The sequence below is a fragment of the Camelina sativa genome, chromosome 17 (genome assembly GCF_000633955.1).
Source record: "Camelina sativa cultivar DH55 chromosome 17, Cs, whole genome shotgun sequence".
In the NCBI taxonomy this organism is placed as follows: Eukaryota; Viridiplantae; Streptophyta; class Magnoliopsida; order Brassicales; family Brassicaceae; genus Camelina; species Camelina sativa.
Window position 1 is genome coordinate 24,410,034 of NC_025701.1, and position 18,098 is coordinate 24,428,131.

Consider the following 18,098-nt stretch of genomic DNA (forward strand, 5'->3'; position numbering starts at 1 on the left):
ATCGTTAATAGTTGTGAATTGACCTAAAGAAAGCATTGTGGTTTAGGTTCTTGAGCGAGAGAGACCTAAAGCAAAGAGCATAACTGATATGTATATATTTTACACTCTTTCATCATGCATTTGTTATTCATTTTGTTTTTTAACTTATTGTTTTGCATTGTTTTTAGTCTCTTTTGCATAATATGCATATCTAGGTAGTCTTTGCATTGGTCCTGCATACATCTTGCATATTGGAGTTATTTCAGGTGTTTAGGAGATATCCAGACTGTTGGAACCGAATGGAGATTGAGACATGCGGCTTGACCAAGCATGCCCGGAATGGACGTCATGTGACTCGACCGACATGCGACTTGAACGCGCTCCCAGGAAAAAGCTCCAGTATCCCACTCGATCCATCATGCCTGGAATGGATGTCATCAACGCTCGAGCCGCTCGACAGCCGACGTTCCGAACTCCCTCTCTCGAGCTGACTTCGTCCACCGTTCGAACCGATGTTCCGAACTCCCTCTATCAAGCCGACTTTGTCTCCTGTTCGAGCCTCACCAATCGAGCCAACCGCTGAACTCAATCGAGCCACTCACGCTGCTGCACTCAATCGAGCCAATTTCACTCACGCGCTTGAGCCACCATTCGAGCCACCAGTCGAGGGATTTAGCTTTTGACGTCTTCATCAAAGTTGTAGGGAATTGAGTCATCTTTCCAAAGCCGTTTATTTCAATCCAATCGGAGGTGTGGTTCAAGAGTTATCATTGTTTTAGTGGATGCCTATACACCCAGCTCGAGCCAACACTACTCTGGGTCGAGCCAATACCACTCTGGGTCGAGCCAACACCACTCTGGGTCGAGCCAACACCCCTCCACTCGACCCAGCTCTACCGACGCACTCCCAAGACTGACAACACTCGACTTGGACAACCCGATTCCCGAACCGACACTCTATCTTGTCGTTTTATGTTTTAGGGCTTTCCATGTTGGACTATATATACATTTTGTTAAGTCTTTGCCCAAAAAATCTTTTATCTCGTTTTGTTATTTTCCTTAAGGTTTTACCTAGCCACCTAAAACCGTTCTCAGACTTTGTATTAGGACATCTTTGAGTTTATTGAGTTTTTGCATTTGATTTCTTCTGCAAAGTTGTTCATCTCATTTTTATATATCTTACTATGCTTGATTCAATGTTTCTGAATTCGTATCTTTGATGATGATTTCTGGATCTGAGTAGTGTGATTGTTCTTGAAGATGGGATAGATTAGGTGGAGGATCTTAGGATGTAGGGTGTTTAAGCTTTGTTTGTATGGTTCCCTTCTAGACTAGAGTTAGAAATACTTGTTTCTCTCTGATCAATTGGAACTAGGTATTAGGCATTTCCGCACCCAAAAGGTGTTCAAAGAAATGTCTGACCAACTAGTGCCAGAGACTTACGTTCCTAGCCTAAGAGATTAGGTTTGTTGACGTGAATGAACTTGTTTTTCATGCCATGCTTGATCATGTTTCTCTAGCGAGAGCTAGATTTGGAAGTGGTTGAGTTTGTGATGTGAGCACGAGACCGGAACCTGACCGAGACGCCCCGGACGCGACCGAGATGCTTGCACCACTCGCGGGACAACGGCCGGCCAACGCACCAGAAATCACTCCGGGAGCAACGACGAGGTCTCTTCCAAGTCCACAAGGCAGAAGATCAACCTGTTCGTGCAAGCATTAGTCCGAAACAGTGACCCGACCGAAGCAGTGCAAGTAGAGACTGTTCGCACGGCCTTCATCCTTACCCAAGGATGAAGGCGACCAAGTCGTTAGAGCAAGGAATCGTACTCTTTTTCTTCACTTCGGGTTTGTCCCATGTGGTTTACCGGAGGAGGTTTTAATGAGGCAAGGAGCTTTAGCGCAAACCCATCCACGTTTCGAAGCCAAAGACGTTTCCCGCGCCAAAGCCGAAGACGTGTTATTTTTACTTAAAGCCATATGTTTTGAACAATTTCTAGAACTCTCTCTTTTGTAACGTTAAGTAGAGTGACGTGTGTGGCTATGTTTAAACCACTTAGAAGAGAAACGTGTTCTCCCACAAAGCGAACACGTCAAGGGCAACATGTGCGGACCATTGCGAGTCCGCGTGTCCCTAGTCTCCTTTAAACCCTTTCTTATTTCTTGTAAAGGCAGACTTGAATGAAAATAAAACTTTTCCAAAGAGAGAATCTTTGTATCTTGTCTTACTCCTCTCCATAGACTAAGTCCGGGACTGATCTATCAAGAAACCCTAGCCGAACTCGAACCGGGTTCGCCGTCGACTAGTCCGACCGTATCGCGGGAAGAGTCAGCCCTCGCGTGTCGTCCTTCAATCCACCATCGCTATCATTTCCTCTAGCCGAACCATCTTTTGGTTCACTAGCCGCTTCGCAACCTCGAAGTCTGTACCGTACTGCTATCGTAGCCGCTCGACCATGACGTGACCAAAGTTTCATCTTTCGAACCGCTCATTTGTTTTCCACCAAACTCCGTTTCCACCGTTTGTTTTCTCCCTAGATTCGATTCACCGCGTCTTGTCCGAGAGAAGTTGCTTCTAGTTTGATCTGCTCGAGAACGCTCGATTCTGTCCGTACCGCGAGACGACCGGGGCTAGCAGCAGTTTGAGTAGCTACTGTCAAGAGATTGGATTAGCTAAGAAGTGATGTTCATTGTTTAGGGATGGTTTGCTTTTGACATGTTAAACACTCTATAGACTAGGATACTCCACCGATATCAATTACTCCCATCCCTAGGACTTCTTTCTTTCTGAATTTTATTGCATTCCTGAGACTGTTTCATTTCTTGCTTTTTAGTTCATGCTTAGACTCGATTCTGTTTTTATTCATTTTCGCTTCTTGTCATGCATTCTCGTTTCTAGTTATGTGACTCATTTCTGTTTTGCATTTTGACCATTCTATGATTGTTTGACAAACACTCTTTTTGAATTGGCTTGACTTGTGATTGCTTGATCGCATTTTGATTGTTAGCAACATCCCATTTGGATTGACACCTTAAGTACTACAACAAATAAGGTTAATTGAACCTACTAGGACACACAAAAATCCTAGTATCAATAACTAAGAGACAAAGAAAACTACTTACCTGCTTTGCTCGTTTTCCCAAGACAAAGAGCATTGCATCTATCACATTACTCTTTCCACTCCCATTGGGTCCAACCACATCACTCGTTTTCAATTCATCTCCAAGGTTAGAAAAAATCACAAAAAATAAATTCAAATTAAAAGTATCCAAAATCAGAATTTCGAAAAACTATACTCAAATTTAAGAAAACGTGATAAAAATCCAAACCCAATCAGATTCAAATTTCTCGAAAAATGAAATTAAGGAAATGTAAAACCCTAACCTTGTGGAAAGGACCGACGCGTTGTTCACTAGCATAAGATTTGAAGTTCTTCATCACAAGCTCTTTAATGTAAAGCCTCGGAGTTCCAGATTTCTTCTGCTGGTTAGGCTCAGACTCGCCGCCGCCGCAAAACTCACCCATTGGCTCATCTTCTTCCATCACCACACCACCACTACTCTCTGATAACGTAAACGCACTTTATTAGAAATGATACGAAAGAACTAATGTTCGTTATAAACAAAGATCCTGTTCCCAACTTACAAAAGTATTGAATCAAGAAACAACTCCAATAAGCTGAGCAAACTCTGATTACAAGAGATCCAGAATAGAGAGAGTGATTACAAAAATCTTATTTAGATAATTTCGCAATGAGGAAGAAGACTGCAACGGCTTCCCCTTATAAAGAAAACTTTGGACTCTTGTGCTCCAGCTCGTATGTGACAGCTCATGTGCGACAGCTCATCGACAACCATGTCAACGTTCCCTTGGCCACAAAAAGTCCTCCCACCAGCTTCTAACACGTGTCCTTCTTTATTCTCCTTTATTCAAATGCAATTCAAATAAAAACTTCGATATCAGAAACCCTGTAACAGAGCTCCCCTGTTTGGAGAACCTTATCCTGAAGGTTCAAAGGAAGGAAAGTGTCGCTACATATCAAACAACTACTCTCAAGTGGCCTCTTCTTCACCTTCATTAGTCCACTTAACCAAGACCATTGTAGCAGACGACCTTGCCTTTTAACCATTTTCCTCTCCAAAATGATCTCAGGTTCCTTTAGTAAAACATCATTAATCAGCATTGGCAACTCAATAGAAGTGTGATTCGGACCCACCAAAACCTTAAGCTATGAAACATGGAACACCGGATGAATTTGAGAACTCGCAGGCAGGGCCAGTTTATATGCCACTGGACCGCAACGATCAACCACCTTATAAGGACCATAATACTTAGGAGCTAGCTTCTTGTTGCCACGGACCACAACTGACTGTTGGCGATAGGGTTGAAGTCTGACAAACACATAGTCTCCTATGTTAAAGCTTCTCTCAGTGCGATGCTGATTTGCAAATACATGCATCCTGTGCTGAGCCCTCAGAAGATGGAACCTTAAAATCAGAATCATACTCTCGCATTCCTGTAATCTTTTAGCCACTACTGCGACTTTAGACTCGCCTGGAAGGTAGGGTAGATGAAAAGGAGAAGACTGACCATAAACAGCTTCGAAAGGAGTCGACTGAGTCGCGGAATGGAAAGTGGTGTTGTACCAATACTCAGCTAGAGGAAGCCACTTACTCCACTTAAACGGCCTGTCACTACACATGCATCGAAGGTATGTCTCCAAGCAACGATTCACCACTTCAGTCTGTCCATCACTTTGTGGATGATAGGCACTAGAAAAATTCAACTCCACCCCTTGCATTGCAAACAACTCTCTCCAAAATGTACTCAGGAATATCTTGTATATGTCACTCACAATGGACTTTGGGCACCCGTGAAGTTTGAAAATGTTGTCCATGAATGCCTGAGCCACTGTCATTGCCGTATATGGGTGTGATAGAGGCACAAAGTGCCCAGCTTTGCTCAACTTGTCGACAACGACCATAATCACGTCCTTCCCAGCTGACTCCGGTAACCCGTCTATAAAATCCATGAATAGGTCAGTCCACAAGGTTTCAAGAATTGGCAACGGTTGCAATGGACCGGGACTCGCCACCGTTTCATACTTACAGCGTTGACAGACATCACAAGCTCAAATGTATGCGTGAATGTCCTTCAACATACCTTTCCAATAGAACATTTCACTCGCTGGAGAGTTGCATCTCTACCCGAATGACCGCTGGTCCCAGAACAATGCAACCACTGAAGGATAGAAGACCACAGTTCTTGTTTTGATGGGACCACTATCTTACTTTTTCGACGCAGAATCCCCTGAACAACCAAGTAATGCTTCTTCGCAGCCTGATCTTTTTTAAGAGCCTCAATGATCTCTTTAACCTCCATATCTTGCTCATATTGATCCTGAATTTCTTTTATTAAGTCACACTCCACCACTGTCATCGCCATATGAAAACCCCAGCCCCCTCAACTCTTGACAGTGCGTCTGCAACCAAATTGTCCTTTCCCGCCTTATATTGTATCTCATAGTCAAATTCCAGAAGCTTTGGTAACCACTTCTGCTGTATAGGTGTGTTCAACCGCTGCTCCAACAGGTACTTAAGGCTCATCTGGTCTGTTTTGATTATGAAATGCTTAGGGAGGAGGTGATGGCGCCATTTTTGAACTGCAAACACCACCGCTAACAGTTCATTCTCATAAATGGACAGAAGTCACTATTTTCCCTTTAAATGGAGGCTAATGTAATCTAATGGATGTCCATCTTGCATAAACACAACTCCTATCCCTTGTGAGCAAGCATCTGTTTCCACCAAAAATGGTCTGTCGAAACGTGGAAGTGCTAATATTGGAGCTTCGCATAAGGCCTTTTTTATCTCCTCGAAAGCTTGTTGAGCTTCTCCTGACCATAAAAACACATCCTTCTTAGTTAATGCTGCTAACCGTCGAGCTATAGTCCCAAAGTTATGCACGAACCGCCTGTAGTAGCCAACTAAACCAAGAAATCCCCTCAATTGTTTCAAGTTCATTGGTACCAGCCACTCTGCGACTGCCACCACTTTGCTCGGATCAGTAGAAACACCACGACCTTCAATATAGTGTCTGAGGTACTCTACCTTGTCAGTGGCAAAGCTACACTTACTCCTTTTTGCATACAATTGATTCTCTTCCATCAGTTGAAAAACAGCTCTCAAATGTTCCGCGTGTTCTTCTTTCGTGGCATTATAGATCAATGTCATCAAAGAATATGAGTACAAACCGCCGCAGAAACTTCCTGAACACCGTAGTAATCAAATTCTAGAATGTTGCAGGGGTGTTGGTTAAGCCAAAAGGCATCACCAATTACTCGTAATGCCCACTATGGGTTTTAAAAGCTGTTTTATGCACATACATAGGGTCCATTCTTACCTGATGATACCCTGCTCTCAAATCGATCTTCGAATATACGCTGGACCCTCCTAACTCGTCCAAGAAAACTTTAATAAGGGGAATAGGGAACCTGTCCTTCACCGTTAACTCGATAAGGCCCCTGTAGTCGACACAAAGCCTCCATGTCCCATCCTTCTTTTTAACCAAGACTACTGGAGACGCATATGGACTGGAGCTACCCTGAATGGTGCCTGCCTCTAACAGTTCGCCTACCATCTTATCAATCTCATTCTTCTGGTGGACCGCATAGCGATAAGGTCTTATATTGACTGGATTTTCCCCCTCTTTTAATGGAATCTTACTATCATGGTTCTCTCTGAAAGGAGGTAGTGTCGTAGGTTCTTTGAAGACCTCCTCAAACTCCTGCAATACTTCTACAATCCCTGAGTCCTCTGCAAGAGCCTGATTCTCACCCGTCACACTGCATAACTGCATCTCCTCCATGTTTCCTTCTTCCGTTGTGTATATCATAGAGATCTGAGCCTCCTGTTCTCTTATCTTTTTCAATTTGTTTGCATTTACTTCTCACACATATCCCGGCTTAATACCATGCAACATCACTCTCTGCTTCCCGTATTTGAAACTCATTTCTAGTTCCTTAAACTCCTAAGATATAACTCCTAAAGTTTGAAGCCACTGGATTCCCAAAACCATGTCACATCCACCCAATTGAATTAACATAAAGTCAGCGGCAAATGTTGTGTTATGAAATGTCCACTGAAAGTTGTAAACTGCACCGTGAACCACCAACTTCCTTCCATCTGCTACTGACACTCGTGTCATTTGTGACGAGTCGATCACACATCCTAGTCTTTCTGCAGAATGAGGGTCCATGAAGTTGTGTGTCGAGCCCGAGTCAATTAGCATAAAGATAATTCTCTTCCCATACAACCCTTTCACCCGCATTGTGTCATACTCCTCCACACCAGACACTGCACTTACTGACACACGAGGTGTGACTTCCATTGTTTCCGAGTTCTCTTCCTCCTCCCTCCACTTCGATAAGAAACAACTGCTTCCTTTTGTGTTTCAGGTAGTGGTCAGGCGTATACTTTTCATCGTAAAAGAAGCATAACCCTTTAGCTTTTCTATCACTCATCTCTGCATTAGACAAAAATTTCTTGGAACCTAACCCATCAACTTTTTCTTCCATCTTCTTCTTCGGATAACCACCAGAGGAGGGTTCTTTCTTCACACCAAGAATACCCTTACCACCAGTGTTACCAGTGGATGATTTAGACGGTGTCCAATTCTGCGGTGTAGGCTTCAGTGGGTGAGCTTTTTTATAGAGTCGACCCAACATCAAGCAATGGTGTACCGATTGCGGCTGGAACATTCGAACATGCATCTGAGTATCCACTCTTAGGCCTGCAAGGTAAGTGCTCACCAAGTTATCCTCAGACATGTTAACCTTTGTTCTAAGCAGCTCAAATTTCTGATGATAATTAACAATACACCATCAGTCTCATGTAACCTCTTAAGCTCAACAATAGGATCTTCTAACACATCATCAAACTTCTCCTTAAGTTTCAACTTATATGCATCCTAATCCCTCAACAAATGGTAATAGAGATTAGATTGTACCAACGCATGATGCCAATGAGCCGCGTGACTGTCAAAGTGCACAACTGCCATCTTGATCTTCCTCGAGTGTGGTGTACGATCTAACTCAAAGAACTCCTCCACCTTGAACAACCATTCTTTCACACCACTCCTCCATCAAAGCGAGGAAAGTCTATCTTACCAATCCTGGTCATGGCATCATAACTCTCCTGTGTTGCCGCTCCAACCCCTTCCTCCTGAGCTCGCGAATCAGAACAGACATCCTGAGAGGTTGACACCCATGGTTGACTCAGATCCCGTACCTTAGTAACTGGAATTGGCTCCTTGGAACTGGACAAGAGTCGAATTGCCTCACACATCTCCTTGATACTCTTATCGATCTTCTGTTCTGTTCCACAAGTTTCCCTTCTTGAGTATCGGTGCGCAAGATCATCTTGCTGATATGAGTGCTGATCGCCTCTTCCCGCTCACGCACCACCACACTAGCTTCAAGAGCTACGGTTTCCTTCAACGCCGTCTGGGAACGAGTTTCCGCCATAGTTTCTGAGGTCGTTTAGCTCTGATACATTTGATAACGTAAAGGCACTTTACGAAATAACTAATGTTCGTTATAAACAAAGATCCTGTTCCCAATTTACAAGAGTATTGAATCAAGTAACAACTCCAATAAGCTGAGCAAACACCGATTACAAGAGATCCATAATAGAGAGAGTGATTACAAAAATCTTATTTAGATAATTTCGCAATGAGGAAGACGACTGCAACGGCTTCCCCTTATAAAGAAAAATTTGGACTCTTGTGCTCCAGCTTGTATGTGACAGCTCATGTGCGACAGCTCATCAAAAACCATGTCAACATTCCTTTAGCCACAAAACAGACCTCCCACCATCTTCTAACACGTGTCCTTCTTTATTCTCCTTTTTATTCAGATGCAATTCAAATAAAAACTTCGATATCAGAAACCCTATAACACACTCTCTCTCTCTCTGATCAACTCGGTGTTGACTTGTGTTTCAGATCGCTAAATTTTCATCGGATTTGTCACTTCTTTAATCGTCCAGTGACTTGCTTTGTTCGCCCGAGGGAGAATAAGAAGTTTGGCTTTTCAAAAGAACAAAATTTGAATTTTTTTTTCTTTTTCTTGGTGTCGTCTCATTTTATTAATATAAGAAAATACAAAAGCTAAAAAGGGCCAAGGCCCAACATAAAGAAAACGAAAAGTCCAACAAGGATACAGACTTGGGTAAGAAAATAGCATGTCCAGCCACTATGAACGATGAAGTCACCGCCGACTCGAGAAGCTCCAAAACCACTGGACAAGCCTAAGGAGTAAGGACACGAAGTCTTTACGCTTTAATCGGGCCTAATCCGATGAATGCCCACACAAATCTTCATCTGTCATTGCTTCTGTTTTTACATTTCTGTGTTATAGTATTATTTAGTGTATAATTATTATTAATGTACATTTTCAATATATAAAACTTCTTAAATTAAAGAAAGTTTTTTTTAGTTTGACATTATCCAAATGAAGCCTAATCTATAGTCAATTTTTATTACGCGGAACAACGCGATTTTGAGGAGTCGAAATTGAATATTTGATTTTTAAAATTTAATTTTCTGTTTTTGTTGTTTTTGAGTTACAAATATAGTGAGAGTGAATTTTAGCGGAAAACCAAATAATTCAAATCAAAAGGAAAATTTAGTAAATGTGTCCATAAGACCTAAGTCCAATAGACTTTAGTATCTTATATATAATTAGATGGTTGTCTACGCGATGCATGGACAAAGTATTTAGTTATTTACATTTATTTATTTATTTGTGATTATAGTAGAGTAATATATTTTTTCAGCAAAAATAAATTATATAAATGAATTAATGTAATCGTTATACAATTGGATTGACAGCATCGTGGAGGTGAAAAACACCTTGAGTAGAAAATGTTTGAAATACAACCAAACTTTGATAGCAAGTGAGGGACATTATTACAATTCCTTGTTGAGAAAATAAATTGAATCCTTTGAAAACTAAATGACCAATAATTTATGTCTTGAGTGATGCCCTCAATAGGTTATATATATATATAGATATCTATATATAAATATATATAATTTGATTTTTAATACATATATTAAGTATAGTTTACATTAAACTAGGTAATATCCTGCGCATATGCGCGGGTTGTTGTATTAGTTATGTTAATTCATTTTAGTTTAAGTAATAATCATAAAATTATGAAAAAAATTTGAGAATTTATTTTAATTAACTTTTTTAAAATGGTATTTCTGAAAAGTGGTATTGAAAAAGAAATATTTTTGAAATATTCCCTAAAAATACATATATAACAAACAAATTTTCTAAATGTCAATAATATACTTTATTTACTCAAATATCATACAATATCAAAATATACCACTTATTTTAAAAATATTGTTAATGATAAAAATAAAAATTTACTATGATATTCATTTTGACTTAAAAATTCTATTATAATAGTTTATTTTGTTAAGACATTGCATACTTTTTTTTTGTCAAACAACATTGTATACTTTTAAAAATAAAATAAATATACATAAATGAAGATGATTTGTTTGGTATAAAATTATATCTAAGGTATTATGTCAACGACTTCGTGCTGTTCTTCCGTCCCTGGTCTCCGAAACTCAGTCGGCGTTCGTGGCGGGTTGGTATATTTCGGATCATATCTTGATCGCTCAGGAGATATTTCATGGGCTGCGTACTAATCCTTCGTGTAAAGGGAAATTTATGGCTATCAAAACGGATATGAGTAAGGCCTACGATAGGGTGGAATGGTCTTTTGTCGAGCATTTGCTAAGAAGGATAGGTTTTTGTGAAAAATGGATTTCTTGGATCATGTGGTGTGTGACATCAGTACAATATAGGGTCTTGATTAATGGCCAACCTCATGGGTCAATTGTTCCACATAGAGGGTTGAGACAGGGCGATCCTTTATCGCCTTATCTTTTAATTTTATGTACGGAGGTGCTTATTGCCCATTTTCGGAAGGCCGAACAAGCGAAGCATCTGACTGGTATCAGGGTTTCAACTGCTTCTCCTCCTATCTCTCATCTATTGTTTGCAGATGATAGTTTGTTCTTTTGCCGGGCGACAAAAGAACAGTGTGAGGTGGTGTTGAGGATCCTTAAGTTATATGAGCGGGTTTCGGGTCAGCAAATAAATTTCCAGAAGTCTTCAGTTCAATTTGGACACACGGTGGATGTTGATCTCAAGGAGGAATTAAAGGGAGTTTTGGGTATATCAAACTTGGGCGGGATGAGTTCTTATTTAGGCATACCGGAGAGCTTAGGTGGTTCTAAGACAAAGATTTTTTCTTTTGTGCAAGATAAGCTGCAAGCACGGGCTAGTGGATGGCCCGCTCGATTGTTATCCAAAGGGGGTAAGGAGGTGATGATCAAGTCGGTAGCTACGGCGGTCCCTACCTTTGTGATGTCGTGCTTCCGTCTCCCAAAGACGGTAACCAGGAAGCTGACTAGTGCCATCTCGAACTTCTGGTGGAGTTCGTCGGGGCAATCAAGGGGTCTCCATTGGATAGCCTGGGACAAGCTGTGTTACAGCAAAGATGCTGGAGGGATGGGCTTTAGGAGTTTAGATGATTACAACACAGCTTTACTTGCCAAACAACTTTGGCGTCTTATAACGGTTCCGGATTCTCTTTTCGCACGGGTGTTTAAAGGTCGTTATTACCGGCACTCGGATCCTTTTGATCCAATCAAATCTTACTCGCCGTCTTATGGGTGGTGGAGTATAATTTCTGCTCGCTCTCTGGTTAACAAAGGACTGATTAAAAGGGTAGGATATGGTGATTCCTTCTTGGTATGGACTGACCCATGGATTCCTGCTCAATCCCCGAGACCAGCAATGAGCATAGGGTCCCCTTCGGACCCTCTGCTACGCGTTTCAAACCTTATTGACAGGAGTTCTAATTCCTGGGATGTGGCTAAGCTTGCGGTTACTTTTGTTCCGGAAGATGTGGCTACCATCTCTGCCATACCTTTGCGCCAACCGGACAAACCGGATTTGCCAGGTTGGCATTTTACTAAGTCGGGTAAATATTCGGTCAAGTCAGGGTATCATATTCTTCGTTCACATATGCTGACTCCTGCTTCCCCGCAAGTGTTGGAACCCAGCATTGTCGCGCTTCAGGCTTTTACGTGGAAAATTAGGTGTCCCCCAAAACGCCGTCATTTTATGTGGCAAGTGCTTACGGAATGTGTGGCGGTTACGGCTAATCTATGGAAACGTGGTATAGGTGATGATGCCTTGTGTAGTCGTTGTGCTGCTCAGGAGGAAACAATTAATCATGCTCTGTTTGAATGTGCGCCAGCGAGACAGGTTTGGGCATTGTCGCAGTTTCAGACAGCTCTGGGTGTCTTCCCATCGGGATCAGTTTTCACTAACATGGATTTTCTCTTTTGGCGGTGTACCAATGTGCCAACACAGGATTTTTCCCGTGGATTCTGTGTTATATTTGGAAGGCACGCAATGACAAGGTTTTTAGTAATCTGGATTCAAATCCCCTAGCTCTTTTACGGATCGCGGAGGATGAGGTAAAGGCTTGGGCTCTGGCCCAGACTGAGGATATGGTTTCAGATATGGTTTCAGATTTGTCTGGAAATATTGCAAGTACACTTGAGAGGACTGGGCGATTAGGAAGCCCTAGGTTCCCCTTGAGTTTTATGTGTTTTGTAGATGGCTCTTGGAAAGCAACAGATAGCTATGCGGGTCGAGGATGGTTTTGTACGTCACCTTCGGGTAGTGCTCATTCAATGGGAGCTGCAAACCTTCGCCGCAGTCTCTCTCCCCTTCATGCCGAGGTTGAAGCCCTTATCTGGGCTATGCGATGCATGATTGGGGCGGATAACCAATCTGTCGTCTTTCTTACCGACTGCTCCGACTTAGTGAAGATGGTGTCTTCACCTTCCGAGTGGCCAGCTTTTACGCCGTATTTGGAGGATATATACGCGGATAGAGAGGAGTTTGTGTCTTTCGCTTTGGTCTGTGTCCCTCGCTCTCAGAATGGTAAAGCGGATAATCTTGCACGACGAGTTCGTACAGTACCGCACTTAGTTACCTATGTGAACAATGTCCCTTCGTTTTGGCTTGTTTAAGCCATTCNTTTTTTTTAAAAAAAAAAAAAAAAAAAAAAAAAGATGATTTCTTTTGCTTGATTTCCTCATTGGGCTTTGATCAAAATTAGTATCTGAGTCTACATCGATAATTGTTTTTTACAGCCACCAAAATTTTATTATACATATATAATTGAAATTAAAAATAATAAGATGACAAAGAAGGAAGGAAGAAATATATAAAAACAAAGAGATAAAATTTTGAATTAAAATATAAAATAAATCTAACAAAATGTATAATCACACTTACCAATGCAAGAACATAAACAAAACAAAAAAAAATATTTAGAATTTGAGATATGGTGGATGATGATGTGAGAATGGTTATTTATAGGATTTCAAGGGATGAAAGTTACATGTCTAAAATATTTTATTATAAATATGTAATTAAAAATTAAAAATTAAAAATAATAATAAGACAAAGAAGGAAGGAAAAAATACATGCAAGAACATAAACAAAACAAAGAAAATATTTAGAATTTGAGATAGGGTGGATGATTATGTGAGAATGATTATTTATAGGATTTCAAGGGATGAAAGTTACATTTATAAAATAATTTAATTAGAGGAGTTACAATTATAATTTATAGTGTGTTTGAATGAAATGAATGCAAAAAAAGTCAATTCATAATTTTGTATTATCAGTTACAGTGTAATAGTAAAATGTGAATTTAAAGTATAGATTAATGTACATTATTATATTTTAATTTAATTATACATAAATATTATTTAAAAAAAATATATGCTAAATAGACCAATAAGGAGAGAGTGAAACCTTACTTTTATGTATATGATTATACATCCTAGGTGCTTCCCCACGCAACGCGTGGGTTGTGGTGTAGTTGGCACTTTCTTGTTTTTTTTTTTGGTCTTTTCGTTTTCTCTTTTGTATTATTTCGTTTTAGTTAGGCATATACGGGTTTTGCTGTCACTTTTATTCATACACTATATGTTTATACCATTTCGTTTATATGTGTATAATTGTGGCGTTTATTTTTTATGAATTATGAAGATGTTGTTTCTTGCTTTTGAGGATCCAATCTTATCATTGACTGATATTGTTTCCAATACATTTATTGTATTATAGATTTTCTAATTAACTGCTTATGTAAACCCTTCATACGTTGATGTTACAATAATAAGTTATTTTTTTAAAATATCTTCCGTGTAAGTGATTATGTTTGTATGCCCATGTTTTGGTCTAATATCAATAAGATCGTTTTTGTTTTTCTTTAGTTGGCTTTGAAACCAATTTTGAGTTAAGCAAATAATGGGTCGAATTATGGTGTTAATAAGTAATATAAATTCTTATGTATATATATTGTATATATGTGACTATAAATTTAGCTAACTAAAAAATTATGTAATATTTAAATACAATCTTGAACATATATATATATATATTTATTTTGGGAGGAATGTATGAAATTATTGGATAGAAGTTATTTTTGAGTTAAATGACCTTTAATGTCTTTAAAGTGAGTTAAATATTAATAAATTTTTATATGTGTCTTGACTTTTTTAAAAAGGAATACCAAGTGTTTCCTTCCAAATTTGAAGTGATATAGTATTTTAGTTTTCTTATATGATTTTATGAACTTCAATGTAAAAGTTTTTCAAAGTAATAAGTACACTCACTGATTGAATTATAAAATTTGGAGAAATGTTTATTTCGATTAATCATCTGCTCTTTTAAATAAATTAAATAAGTATGTTGTTATTCCTACAAATAGGACAACATATATTATAGTTTAACCATGGAGTTAAGCAATGGAAATGGAACTTGTGATTGCAAGACAAAATGCTTATATGTTACACATTGATCGTTTAAAAATGAATAGGAACATCTAATTCTCAAATAAAGTTGATTGTTTTGTTAAAACCAACATATGTGAATTTAAATTTAACTATGCAAATTTAAAAAATAAATATGAATAGATTAGAAAGGCAAGAAATATAAAAGAAATATTTTTTTATATAAATAAAATAAAAATTGAAAACAATGTTAAATATATATAATACTTTCTACATTAAAATATAGAATCAAACTCTTACAAGTTACAACACATATGAGATATAACAACATTTGATATTGGTAGGAGAGGAGGAGAGAATGTTTACTATAAGATGGTAATCCAAATTAGATAATGGAGATGAATCTTTAAAAAATAGAACAATGTAATATCTATATATATATAATACTTTCTAAATTAAAATATAGAATCAAACTCTTACAACACATATGAGATATAACAACATTTGATATTGGTGGGAGAGGAAGAGAGAATGATTACTTATAAGATAATAATCCAAATTAGATAAAGGAGATAAATCTTTTAAAATAAAAACAATGTAAAATATATATCATGTAGTCTCTAAAATTAAAATTTAGCATTAACAATTTACAATGATATTTCATTTTTTTTTTAAAACCCATACAACAAAAATAAGAAATCAAAAATAACAAAAAAAAAAGAAAAATGATTTGAGGTATTGTAGAAGAGAATGAGAGAATGTGAAAATGAGATAGTAAAAGAATGTCAATATGAGAGAATGATAGATTGAGAGAATGCTTATTTATATGATAAGAAATGATGGAAGTTACATTTAGAACTATGGAGTTACAATAGTAATTTATTGTGTTTGAATAAAATTGAGTGGTAGAATATGATTAATGCATAATTTATTTTATTTTCAGTTATAATTTTATTTTAATGTGTGAGTTAAATGTATTGTGTTTATTGGATCTTAAATATTGTTTAAAGCAATTAGAAAGCAAATAAAAAAATAAAAAAAAATTAGAAAACATTAAATGAAAATCAACCAATAAGGAGAGACCAAAACCTTACTTTTATATATATGATATATTGCTTTAAACTTTGAAATGAGAAATATATTATAAACAATAATTTTACATGAGAAATATATTAATTTAGCCAACCAAAATATGAATATAAGTTTAGCCAACCAAAATAAATAAAAAATATTAAAATTTAACCAAAAATAATTTCTCTTGAAAGATAATAAGTTAGTAGGAGGAATGAATTAATGTACAATTATTGGATAGGAGTTACATTTGAGTTAAATGGAGTTACATGTCTTTAATTATAAATAAATATTTTAATTTTTTATAACCTAAAATAAAAGGAATACCAAGTGGCTGAATCAAAATTCACATGATTTGGTTGTTTGTTGATATAAACTCAACACTTACACATAATATTTCAAAATAAAAAATATTACTTTTTAAGTGACAAACTAAATTAGTTTTCTTATAAAATTATATGAATTCTTCAATCTCAATAATTTTTAAAATCCCAAGGATAACTTATATTTTTTTGGTTTTCTCTCATCAATTTAATTTATAGTGCTAGATTTCATACTAATGGTTTCATCTTTAGAGAATTTAGTGAAATGATATTTTTAAAATTATATTTTATTTTTATATTTAAGTTCCAGTTGAATATGTTTTGTTTTTTGGATAATTTTTATTTTGATTAAAGACACAAAAAACCAATTGTTTAATTATGTTCTTTTTGTTTTCAAAAACCTCAAATCATAAAAAAAAAATATATATTATATTGATCTCTGCAGATTTAACAATTGGATCACAAAACAAAATAGTCTTTATAAATGGATAAATGGATAATTATATTGATCTTTAAATATTATATTGATCTTTATAAATTATTTAAAATGATACATGAATATGTGAGATAACCAGAGACATAATAGATAATTACATATGGATCATTTCAACTTTATGATCTTATTGTGTGGTGAATATTGTAAGGAAGTATGAAAATAATGACTTATAAGATGTTAATATAAAATAGAAAATGGAGATAAACATTTTAAAAGATTAAAATAAATATATAAGATATACATATCATACAAACTCTAAAACTAAGCTTTTACAATGATATTTGATTTGATTTTTTATAACCCATACAACAACAATAACAAAAAAAATATAAAACAAAACAAAACAAAACAAAAAAAGAGATTTGAGAGTAGTGGAAGAAGATGAGAGAATGAAAGAGTGATAGACTAAGAGAATAAGATAATGAGTATTTATAGGAAGAGAAATGATGAAAAATTGCATTTAGAAAAATGAGAGTTACAATTCTAATTTATTGTTTTGTTTTAATACAATTAATTAGTACAACTTAGTGGAAAAATAAAGTTAATGCATAATTTATAGTGAGAAGCTATAAGGATTTCAGTTTTATATTATGTGAGTTAAATGTGAAAATTAATTGTTTTTAAATTTGTGTTTTAATATAATTTTTTTTGTTAAAATTGCATTGCCAAGTGGACCAATAAGGAGAGACTGAAACTCTACTTTTATATATACTAGGTGCTTCTCCACGCAACGCGTGGGTTGTGCTAGTTGGCACTTTCTTGTTTTTTTTTCGTTTTTTCGTTTTCTCTTTTGTATTATTTCGTTTTAATTAGGCATATACGGGTTTTGCCGTCACTTATATTTATACACTATATGTTTATACCATTTCGTTCAGATGTGTATAACTGTGGCGTTTATTTTTTATGAATTATGAAGATGTTGTTTCTTGCTTTTGAGGATCCAATCTTATCATTGACTGATATTGTTTCCACTACATTTATTGTATTATAGATTTTCTAATTAACTGCTTATGTAAACCCTTCATACGTTGATGTTGCAATAATAAGTTATTTTTTTAAAATATCTTCCATGTAAGTGATTATGTTTGTATGCCCATGTTTTGGTCTAATATCAATAAGATCGTTTCTGTTTTTCTTTAGTTGGCTTTGAAACCAATATTGAGTTAAGCAAATAATGGGTTGAATTATGGTGTTAATAAGTAATTTAAATTCTTATGTATATATATTGTTTATATGTGACTATAAATTTAGCTAACTAAAAAGTTATGTAATCTTTAAATACAATCTTGAACATATATATATATATATATATATATATATT

General features: G+C 36.7%; 1 protein-coding gene and 1 pseudogene across 1 annotated transcript; one reads left to right on the forward strand and one right to left on the reverse strand.

The window, feature by feature from the left end:
• LOC104757932 overlaps positions 1-3,523 on the reverse strand; it is a 38,633-nt pseudogene extending 35,110 nt beyond the window's left edge.
• LOC109129945 lies at positions 10,839-13,114 on the forward strand. Its single transcript, XM_019238991.1, has 2 exons — positions 10,839-12,338; positions 12,482-13,114. The coding sequence occupies exons 1-2, from the start codon at positions 10,839-10,841 to the stop codon at positions 13,112-13,114; spliced, it is 2,133 nt and encodes a 710-aa protein (XP_019094536.1).